Genomic DNA, 11,728 nt, shown 5'->3' with positions numbered 1-11,728 from the left:
AAACTTTCTCATTCAGCAGAAAGCCAAGTGGTTATTTTTTAAAAGCCTTTTATACATATAGATCACTTTTACTTTGGAAAGAATATCCCTATTTCCAAATCCTTTGAGGAAAATGTGGGCCTTTATTTGAATAAGCTGAGATTCAACAATTCTTTGTTTCCCCTTTTCTCACTTACCTTGGCATGACACCTGATCAAAAATAGGCACAAATTAACAGGAGTGGACCATGTTCTGGTATTAAAATGACTGAAATGTATATTTTGGTACAAACAGTACAAAGAGTGATAAAACCTACACTAGTGTATTTTTATACAAAATGACGTGTATATACTGTTTATTGAGAATAATCTCAGTTTACACAATATTTATTATATATATATATATGGTATATTAGAAAACAGATTTCATAAACCATCTGTATCTAATGGACTATGGTCAAATCAATTTCCCATTAAAAGTCTATCAAAAAACTGACCCTGGTTAATCAGTTAAAAAGTTATTATTAGAAATGTAAAAAAATTATGAAAGTGTTTGCATCTTTCAGTATTTGTTGTTCTCAATTATCTTGACTAATCAGTAGAACTTGACATTACAAAGACTTAAATTCTAAGACATGCAATAAACAGGACAAGTCACAGTAGAGCAAAACAAGGTTTCTTTGGTGAGCCAGAAGCCAATATAAAAAGTTAACAATGTTTCTAAACTTTCTTTCACAAAAACAAAACATTCACATTACACACTATACAAAATAGGATATAAATAGTGAAAAAGTACTCTGCGTTTAGGAAAGCAGGGAAATGTACAGATCAAAACAGTGGTAGCTCCATATGAGAGACCATGACAGGCCAAAATGATTAGGCACAGCCCAATTCTGTGATTTCACATTTCACAAAACTGGCCCCCAAACCCTGGTCTCAGCCTAGGAAACTTTGGGTCCATTTGTAAGGGTGAAGTTAGTGAACATGCAGCAAAATGGCAGGATAGAGACTTGAATATATTTAGTCTAAATCTCTACTAAGCAAATGTATCCACCAACTACCACCAAACACCACTATGTTTAAACATGGAAGACTGGTACATATTTCCTCAGGAAACTTGGATACCTCACAATGGAATATCTGAAATAGGATATCAGTGATCTGCTTAGACTCTAGCTTTTGACAAAACAGATGTTTTCCACAGCAGATTTGAACAAATGTGTATGTTCTACCTTTTTAAATGGCCCAATTTCTTGGAAATTCCTTGTTTGCAGAAAGTTATTGCACAGAAGGAAAACAGATCATATGAATCTACCACAAATTCACACACAGTTAAATATGGCAACTCTTAGGTCATCTTATGTTCTCACAGAGATTCAATCAATTTGAATGAGGCTTCAGGTGGTACAAAACTGAACACCACAAAAAGGATACCTGGCAAGTAAAACTTAGCCCTGACTTGATAAATACAAATTCCAAGGCTGGCCCTCCCATAAGGCAGAGTGAGGCAGTCGCCTCAGAGAGCAGATGTTGGGCAGTAGCCAGAAAATGTTGGCGGAGTGAGCTGGGGGTCATGTGGCTTTTCCTGTCCCTTCTGAATGAGCCTGAATTCCTTCAGGTGTGCTTCCCTATTGCCAGTGTTGAAGAAACACTCAACGTCCAGTCCAGTTAACATTTTTTGCACATAGAATGGAGGAGGGCACTATCTTGTCCTTTGCTTCAGGTAGCAAAATGTCTTGGGCCAGCCCTGACAAGTTTACACCATTTGAGGCTGCATTCACAAGAAATACGTGCCACATAAATTGCTATGTGAAGCCAGCTTGTTGCCCCAATCAAAGGCCAGTTTCCTGACATGTGAGAGCACACGTAGAGTCTGTTCACTACTAAAGCTATGTCACGTACACCCTCCCCACACACACACATACTAGAATTCAATTATGAAGAGGTCAGTCTATGAGCTAGCCCTTATTGTTACCTTCTACTTTCCTCACAAACTTCACATGCACTGATACAACTAGGATATTTTTCTTCATAATATTGCTCTAAAAGTCAAAGCATATGACATGAAAAATCTTTGCTTCTGCCCCCAGTGGTGCTACGATTGCAAGGGGAAGACGATTTTGGCTGTATTGGACAATACCTGTTCCCAGATCAATCCCATATGCCTCTGGACCCATCCATGTATAAGATGGGTTCAGAAACAAACACCCTGTTTGGCCCTTTGAAGTACCATTTTCTGTAGCAATTGTACCTCACCAGGCTGTGACAGAATTGTTTATTGTAATATCTTGCCCCTTCCCACCTGTTTGATTGTATCTACTATGAAGAAAAATCTACAATATTTCTATGGGCACATAAATATTATTCACAGGTAAAGATGCTGATTGTATACAAGTCACAGCTCTCATTCACATCACCACAGACAAATGATCCCATTTATTTGAATTTTTTTTCACAAGTCAAAAATGTTTGAAGCCAACTCTGGTTCTTCCAAATGCATCAGGTAAGTTTGGTAGCTCTCAATAAGTTACCAAGCTATTTCAAGGTTAAAAAGAACATCCAATAAATTATATCAGTATGGCTTACTTCATTTATTTATGTACGCTTCACAGCTGCAGCATTCATACACAAACATTCATTACTTTATAAAAGGATTAAAAATGGTTATATATATTTATATATACAAAATTATTTACTTTTTAATTTTATTTTAATTTTTTTTTTACAAAAAAGTAGGTCTATCTATCTCCATCTTAAAATGCAGAGAGCTGTAACATAGACCCAAAGTTAGTGTTGTAAAAATCATTTTTTAAAAAGTGGCCCTGGTTGAGATTTATTGTATTAGCGCTTTTAAATTATTCCTACAGGCCCTCCTTGTCATTAAAAGAAAGAAAGAAGGAAGGAAAGACAGACAGACAGACAGGCAGACAGGCAGAAAGGAAGTCCTCCAGGCAAGTCCCTTTTGGTCAGTGCCAAAGCTGGAAAGGACGATAGTCAAATTCCACATTGCAGTCCCATGTTCAGGGATGTCCCCATTTGCCGTGCTCCTTGTGCAACTCTCGCATCGCACAGTTCTCTATGGACCGCTGCTGGGGAATTGCAGTGTTCCTTAAGCAAGAAGCTACTTTCATTGTTCATCTTCAGGTTGTAAGAGCCGTTTTCTCCCATGTTTACAAAAAAGAGAGCAAACAGCAATTTAAACCTATTTCCAGCCTGGTGAAGTACCTCAAGACAAACAAAATAAATGATTAAAGAACTCTGAGCCCAAATCGCCATAAATAAGCCTGAACTTAGTGTGACATCTCATTGTATATACAGGGTTTTTGAACACAACAGACACCATTAAATCATCTTATTTACATTGTCACTGGTGCTAAAATGGAAGAGCTTAATTATTACAGGACACTGGGATAGAGAAGTGAATTGTCCCTCACCAATGACATATAGAAATTAATATACTAGATAGGCTGGAAATGGCTCCCTTCTCAATTTTTTCATTTGTATCAATCACTGATATGTGTTGTGAATACTGAGTTCTTTAACTTTCCCAAAACTGCTTGGTAATACTCCTATAACTGATTTTATTTTATTTTTAAAGGCACAGGAAGTTAGGACTTTGGCTGGCATGGCGAACATCCCACTTTCACCAGGGTGCCTTCAGCGCCTTGAATCCTGCCATGTCCTGATCCAGCGATGAAAATGTTTAGATGAATTTAATGAGTTTCCCTTTCCTGGGGAAGAATGTTTATAATAATATTTCTTAGGATAAGTCCTTTGGAATGAGGATGCTGAAAATAAAAGAGAAAGAAAAGAGGAAAAGCTTTGTAAATGTGCCAGCAAAAGTATAAGAAAAATGAATGGATGCGATGTGATATTACACACACAGGTAGGTACAGGCATTTCCTGACCTAGGCAGTCTTCACATGGTGGAGGAGCGACTCCGTCTCCATGGAGATCGTGTTATATGTGATGCAAGCTGCTCAAGGTGAGCACCCATTCATGCAAATGGACATCTGACACAATAAAAGAGGGTGATGGAATAATGGCACATCAGACTGATCAGACACCAGTGCAGAGCTCCTGCAGCAAAAGACATGTGCTGAAGGGCCAAGCAGAGAGAGAACGTCTCTCCTCCACTATGCAAAGACTCTTGTAGGGCTGGTAAATGCTTGACCTGGATTTTATCAATGATAAATCTCTTTAAAAGGGCAACTTACGAGTCATGCAGGTAATTTTAGGCAGATCCCATCGGCCATTCCCTTGGCACCGGATGATTGGAACATGACGCTGGATGAAACCATCTTTACAGTGGTATCTGATCAATGAGTTGATTTCATAACGAGGCTTCATCTTCCCAAATGTCTTGGCATTTTCTACTACTGGAGGCTGGCCACAGGCAACTGGAAATAGAAATGCAAGCATATTGTCAGTATTCTTTTATGTTGTAACTTTCGTTAATGCTCTCTCTGTGTGTGTGTAGATCACACAAGTTTTTGGAATACTCACTCCTCAGTAAAGCTTAAGGAACCTAATTGAAGGAAACCAGTATCAGAGCTGTCGTCATTATTTTCAAAGAGCTAAACTAGTCATAAAAGTAGGAAAAACTGATGATAATCTTTTAGTCTGAACTAACAATTTCACTGCTACAATTTCTAATGGAAGCTAGTAGAAAAATCTTGTCTTCTATTTTCACAAAAAAAGCTCTTAATATTTCAAAAGCTGTAGTGCCTAAACCCTCAAAAAAAAAACTCCTGCTTAGATTAAAAAATATCTGGATTTCTGGATCAACCAAAAGTATTGAATTATACAATGACAATAAAAGCAAAAGCTATGTTATGCAAACAATTCATCAGTAAGCCAAGAATGATTCATAGACTCTTATTCCATACTAGGGTTGAGCAATGCTCAGCTTTTGCCATCACAACAAGAATAAAAATTAGAAATAATAATAATAAACAGCAGTGTCTTTAACACTAGGGACTGCTAATAGGGTGTAATTTAGTACAAGCTAAAGCAACTTTTTAAAAAATGAGTGCTCCTTGGAGTACAGCCAATAGGGGGTCAAACATTACCCATTCGCTTCCCAAGTAGCACATCCTTGATCTGTCTCATGATGTGGAGATTCCACCAGTCAGCCACAGTGCTGTCTAACCAATATGTACCTGCCTAATACTGTTTAGAAAAGCTGCAATAGCCAATATTTGTAAGACTGGGGTGCCAAAGTCTAGGAGCTATCATAGCAGGACTGCTGCTTGTTACATTGATAGATTCAGATACATCTGAGCTGGGACTTGACTCAAATGACCAAACTCTCAGTGTAAATGAATGCTCTTAATTTCTGCTCATTGTAGACTGCATGATTTCTAGAAAACTGTAAGACCACCAATATATATATTTCTACACTAGAAAAAAGTTGCCTATTTAACTTTATCATATAACCATTTTATGGCACTTACAGCAATATAATGAAATACAAGGAATTCTTGTTTATATGTAGCAGATTACTATAATTTGGAGTTGACCTAGTCATGACTAATCCAGACGTAGTCATGTTTAAAGCAGACTCATTTTATTTATAGACCATTATTCTGCAAATGAAATTTCAGGAGTTGGGGGCAGTAATCCAGAATGGCCCCATAGCCAAGGGAAGGATTAAAAGCACTACCAGGGTTACAATCCGGATCAGGTCCCTATGCCTTTCATAGGATTAAACAAACTATGACTATTAGCTACTAGCTGTGGCATTCAGGTAACATTGATGACTTAGGCTGCAGTGATTTCATTGTGTCTACTCCAAGTGCAACTAATTTTGGATCATAGCATGGATTGATTTTGCAGCACTAACAGAACTCAGCCTGTGGTGCAGCATGCATTCTCTTCAGGCACCAAAATTTTCATCCATACACTTGGCTGAAATGCTGGCCTGAAAAAACAGAAACAAAAAACAAGTTGGGATTTGTCACCCCAGGCTGAAAGTCTTTACCTGTTCCTTTCTTGCAGGTATAGGTGAGATGATAATTGCATGGTACATCATTCCACTGGCCATTTTCATGCCAAATTATAACAACACAATCTTCTCCAGAAGAAAAGAAACTGTCTGGCTGGTTTGGTCTCCAGTTTTCATATTGCTATAGAAGAAAAGACAAAATAAAGCATCAGAATCATGGCTTGAAGGAATCTAAGCTCAGTGGGGTCTTGCAAAACAAAACTATACCCAGCTATACCGACTTGCAAACATTCAAATGTACAATTTCATAACCTAATGCTTCAGCTTCAGCACAGCAGGGGAGGAAAGGGTTCAACACAGCATTCCTGTGCGCTGAGATCCCAGTCCCTCTCCCATCCCATTTACTGCTGTTTCCATTTTCTTAAACAGAACAAACAACAAGCAAACCCTGCAGTGTTAAATGCATTTATAACATTAACTTAGTCAACATGTCAACTCTCAGTTTGGGAATAAGTAGGATTCCAATGACTGAAGATGGTTTTCTTTAGCCTCTGGGTTCTAAAAATCTCAAACATGTTGCCATCACATTTCCATGTTTTCCCTTTGAAATAGTCAGACACTAATATTGACAAGATTCTGCAAGATTATCCTACAAATGATCTGTGCTGCAGCATTTCAATACTGCAATGTAACTTTGCATTTTGCTTTCAGGGTAGCCCGGGGAGCAAAACGCTTGCCTTTTCAGAATGATCCCTTCTCCATCCATGACTATGTGCTACAAGCAGATCCTGGCTAAAGTTGCTGAACCCGAAGACAGGCCTGTCCTACACGAAGTGCTGCAACGTACTATTCTTTTGTCTTGGTTCTTTTTCAAAGTAAAAATTACCAGTAACAAAGAGCTACAGAGAGAAATGCTTGGCAAAATTAATTTAGCTGTTCTTTGCAAATGTTTCGTTGCAAGTAGAATTTAATGGTGGGTAAAAATAAATTTCTAGAAGAGCAAGAATCCCCATAAATGCCAGCCAGTTACCAGTCAACCTGTGCCTTAAATGGACAAAATGACATGGTTCCTAAGTGCTTTTATTTAATTTCAGAGCTTATGCCTTGGCACTGGTCCACTTACGTGCTTATAAAAGGTCCAAAATTGTTTTACTTTAATTCTTTATAAAGTAATCCAAACACATTGTCTTTCTGAGCACATTTTACTAATAAAGTTAATGAACCACATAAATGCACTGCTTACTTAGTGGAGCCTTAGAAAAGCTGAATATAGTACTTCTATATGTTTCCTGCACTATGTCATCTTCTCAATCACAGCCTTTTAATTATCTAAGCTAGTGGGCTGCAGCCTGCTAAAGTGGGTTGAATTAGATTTATTGCCAGTCTATACAATAAAACTTGTTTTTTAAATGTGGAGAAACTAAGTCTACAATTCTGTGCATACTTACCTGTGACTAAGGTCATTGGATTAATCACAGTGGTACTTTCTTCCAAGTAAATATGCATAGGATCAAACTGCAGATTGGTAAATTTTGCTTTTCTAGTGAAGGGTACAGTGTATCTGTTACAAGACACCTATGCAGCAGCGAGGCACCAAAAGTAGCCCCAGAACAACAAAGGAGGTAGAGGATCATACAGATGCCAATGTATTTTGTGCCACCTTGCCTAATGTTACAGAGAATATCCCCCACCTCAAAGAAGCCCAACACTAAACAAAATTCTTTACCACTATATATTTACAGCCTTACGGATACACACATCTTACCATTGCTTGCATTACATTTGCATAATTTAAGCCTCTGCACCAAATATATCAAGACTGATAATAATTTAATTATTACTTGCAGGATATCTTTAAGATACAAATGTTTTTATACTATCGGCTCATAAAAACCATTCTAATAATCTGCCTGTGAGTCAATCCAGTTGAACATCCTATGTGTCAAAACATAGCTGGCTGGATGCTGTTTGTCTCCAGCATCTGAAGGATTATTGAGTATAACAATCTTTAATAGGGTTAGGAAGGGTAAGAAATAGCAGCTGCCTAAGTCCTGCTGGCTCATGCCACTTTCTAAGCTCTACTGGCTTATGCTGAAAAGGAAAGACAGTGTGTCATGGACAGACTTACCCCAACTTCTTTTTAGCCCTTGCAAGTATTCTCCATTGCCACCCATTTTCCCTCCCACTGGATGCAACAGAAGATGAAACCAGCATTCACCCAATCCTGGGGTCTCAAGGGGAAATGGATGGATACAGGATCCAGCAGAGCCAAGGCCACCTCTGCTACACCCAAGAACAGCTCATTTCGGTGGACAGCAGCAGACCAAGGCTGGTGGTGCTTTCTGTGGGTGAACCAGGGGTCTCTCTGGTGGATGTGTCCCTCTATCCATCAATGGAGCTCTTTTCTGAACCATCCAAGATCGGTATGATTGCACTCTTAGCTACTATATCTTAGCTATTGATAGGCATATTTGCTCCAGGACAGACCCTTGAGTATTCTGCTTCAGTACAAATATGGATATCCCATTTCATTCTCTTTAACCAAGTGAAGGAAAGAGATGTATGGGGACATAAAGTCTGAAATAAAAGGAAAGACCTTTAAAATGGTGCAGAATTGTGCTCCTTTGGAAACTACAGTATAGTCATATATACCAATCACCCATATAGAGTGAGCATACTTATGGTAAAGCAGGATCAAGAGAATAACCCCATTTCCCTCTGAGCTGCTTAAATTCAGGTCCTCCACCTGGGACTGTGTTCCTACACCCAAGGATGGGTGGATTTGCCCCTGCAGATTTTCTCCTGTTTCCCCCACCCCCCCAATATCTGAACTAGCATAGTGTTTACTCCATTAGTTTATCTAGGGGTAGGTGGAAAGAGCTCAGGCTTCAAGGAAGAGAAGTATGGGGATTATTTTTCTGAGCCTCGGATCAACTTGGAAAAATTACTTGTCTGCCAATTATTTTCAGAAGATCCTAGTCAAATTCTGAGTTAATCTAAATAAGAATATGAAAGCCATACTGGATTAGATCAAGGGTTCTTCTAATTCAGAATTCTATTCACACAGTGGTCAAGCAGCTGACCACAGGATTCCACAAACAGGAATTGCGGGCACATCTTCCCCCTTTTCTTTCTCAATAGATCAAAGCAAAAGGGTTCTCAATGCAGTCCTTTACTGAGTCAGGCTGGCTTTGCAATGAAGAGCGAGTAATATGAATGTTGCTAACAAGCAGCATCTATCAAAGTAATGATCTTTCCAATTTGTAGAAATAGCTTTTGCAGAAGTTAGAAGCTGATTCCAAACTGCAACCTCCTGCAACCACCCTTCCAATCCAAAAGGGCTGGCTCCATCCTCAGGGAGCGTTGCACTGCTTGAGGGCCAGATGGCAGGAACACCTGATGTTATGCAATGTTAACGATGTTAACTTGACCATGAACTCATGCCTGTCTCCCTCTGACCTTCCTTGTTCCACAGAGTCTCCTTCTAAATCAGAGGCAGTCTGGTTCTCACCAGGCTTAATGAACCCTGTGGTTCATTAACCCTGACATTCCAGTATTCCAACTTCTTCTTGCTCACATGCAGAACTTTCTAGTTTGGGATGCTGTATTTTGAGAGAAATGGGCCCAATCCCTAAAATAGCAGAGCAACAGCCCCCTCTGCCCAAGTTTCTCAGAGGCATACTACCTCTGCTACTAGAGAGCATACCTCCATCAGGACTAGCAGCCAGTGACAATCTTCTTCATAAATTTGCCCAATCCCTTTTAAAGTCATCTAAATTGGTGTCCGTCAATACAACTCATGGGAGGGAATGTCCTAGTTCAATTATGTGTTGTGTGATAAAGTAGTTCCTTTTTTCTGTCCTGAATCTCCCATACCTGAACAAATAGTCTCAGGGCATAGCCTTATTCATGTTTAGAAAAAAATATCTGACAATTCTAGCATTCCCCAGCTACTATAGCTGGCTGGGAAATGCTAGAAGTTGGACCATCCATAGAACTGCATCCTTAGCTTGGCAAGAATAAGGTACTTCTTCCTTACACAGAACAGGGCTAAGTCTAGCTGTTTTGCTGTCCCAAAGCCTGTATTCTCATTTTAATATCCAAAGCTAGTTGATGTTGGTTAGATCCTGGAAAAAAAGCAAGAATTGCTATTTCAGCAGATTATGCTTGACCTAGTAAAAGCTGAAAACATTTCAAGGGCCTGGATTACTAGCTGTGAGCCCTGGCTTGCATATGTTGTTGGCAAGCACCTAAGATCCCATGGAATGGACTCTGTGGTTTTGCAAGATTGCACCATTCCATTCCCCCAGACGTGACATGCTGTTGCCTCACATCTGATATCATCAGTGTGCACATTTATTTTGGCATTCTGACCCTCACAGTGCTTTTTACTAATGCCAGAACCACTTAACAGAGACTCCTGAGCTGATTTCTTAACTCTACACCCTACACACTGAAGTTTTTCATTTCCTTATTTAGGCAAGCATCACTGACTGAAGATAAGCTTTACAAACGGTTCTTTCAAACACAATACAATACAAATGTATTTAAGCATGTATTATTATTCTTACATTGCATTGCATTTAAAATCTGGACTGAACTTTGGGGAGACAACAGGTCTGATTGCCCTTTTAAAAATATGAGTGGAAATCAGATTTAACTATCACAGACCAAGTTGTTGATCTATGTGCAGATGGCAGCTGGAAACTGGAAACTCCAGTGTTAACTTGTAGGAAAGAACCCCTATATAGCTCATATGACCAAGTCATACCTTGTATTCACATGCTGTCATATATAAGACAACAGATGGAGATGGGAAACAAAGCGATGGCAGAGAAAAGGTAGAAGACAGAGCTGTAATCTTAGAGTGAGCTCCAGCACCTCAATCTGCTCCAGAATTTTGAGGACTGGGATACAGTGATTGCCTTATCGGGGACAACACTGATGTTAGACTAAACTTGCAGTCCTGTGCCTACTTACATGGATACAAGCCCAACTGGAAACGGCATACATGCGTAGACAGACACAGGACTACATTGTGAGGCTACTACTGGAAGTGCAGTCTACACCAGTGTGGAGAAGTAGAGTGTTGGACTTGGGGACCCAGGAGATCTAGTCACCACTCAGCCATGAAGCTCACTGAGTGACTAGGCCAATTACACATTCTCAGCCTACCCTGCTTCACAGGGTTTTTGCTGTGAGGATAAAACGGAATGAAAAGTTCTATTTAAGCCGCCTTGCATCTCTTGCAAGAGGGAAAACGGGCAGGATATAAAGGTAATGTCATTATTATCATAATCATCTAGAGCAGGGCAGTCAGTTTCCAGATGGTTTGGATGTCCTGCATTGTTAACTTTCATGACCATTAGTGATGCTGACAGATCTTTGTGAGAGCTGAGGGTCAAAACATCTGGAGAACTACCTTCGGCCAACTCCTACTCTAGAGAATTGAGTAAAGTACTAGGGGTTCTTTCATTTCAGTGCCAATTAGATCTTGCACCCATATCCCTATAACATGGTTGCCAAATCTGTCATGAAAAGCAGCAGACACTACTTTCATACTTCAGAGCCTGACAGAGCTTTGGATAAAGTTCTTAGTCTCTCTGCAAGCCGTACATATCAAATGGCAAGAATTGGCAATGAACAAAACTACCAAAAGGTAGTTTAAAACCTGTCCAAATGGAAGTCAATACATTTCTTGCATTCGGGGACAATGAAAAATGGATGAATGCATCGCAATTTCATTAGTAATTAATCTTTCATTACATTCAAACAGGTGGAAGACACTGAGAAAGAACCCCTT

The 11,728-nt window shown here is 39.4% G+C and overlaps 1 protein-coding gene across 1 annotated transcript in view; it reads right to left on the bottom strand.

The window, feature by feature from the left end:
• Positions 1–302: 302 nt before the first annotated feature.
• The window catches only part of VCAN (versican), a 147,055-nt gene continuing 135,629 nt past the window's right edge, over positions 303–11,728 (bottom strand). The window contains exons 13-15 of the mRNA XM_044446193.1: positions 5,962–6,106; positions 4,196–4,378; positions 303–3,766 (exon numbers count right to left, since the gene is read on the bottom strand). Of these exons, the coding sequence (XP_044302128.1) occupies positions 3,636–3,766; positions 4,196–4,378; positions 5,962–6,106 (459 nt within the window). The 3' untranslated portion in view covers positions 303–3,635. The remainder of the gene's footprint in view (positions 3,767–4,195; positions 4,379–5,961; positions 6,107–11,728) is intronic.

This window comes from Varanus komodoensis, unplaced genomic scaffold, assembly GCF_004798865.1.
Source record: "Varanus komodoensis strain SLA01 unplaced genomic scaffold, ASM479886v1 scaffold5, whole genome shotgun sequence".
Lineage (NCBI taxonomy): Eukaryota > Metazoa > Chordata > Lepidosauria > Squamata > Varanidae > Varanus > Varanus komodoensis.
This window is presented reverse-complemented; position numbering and strand designations above follow the sequence as displayed.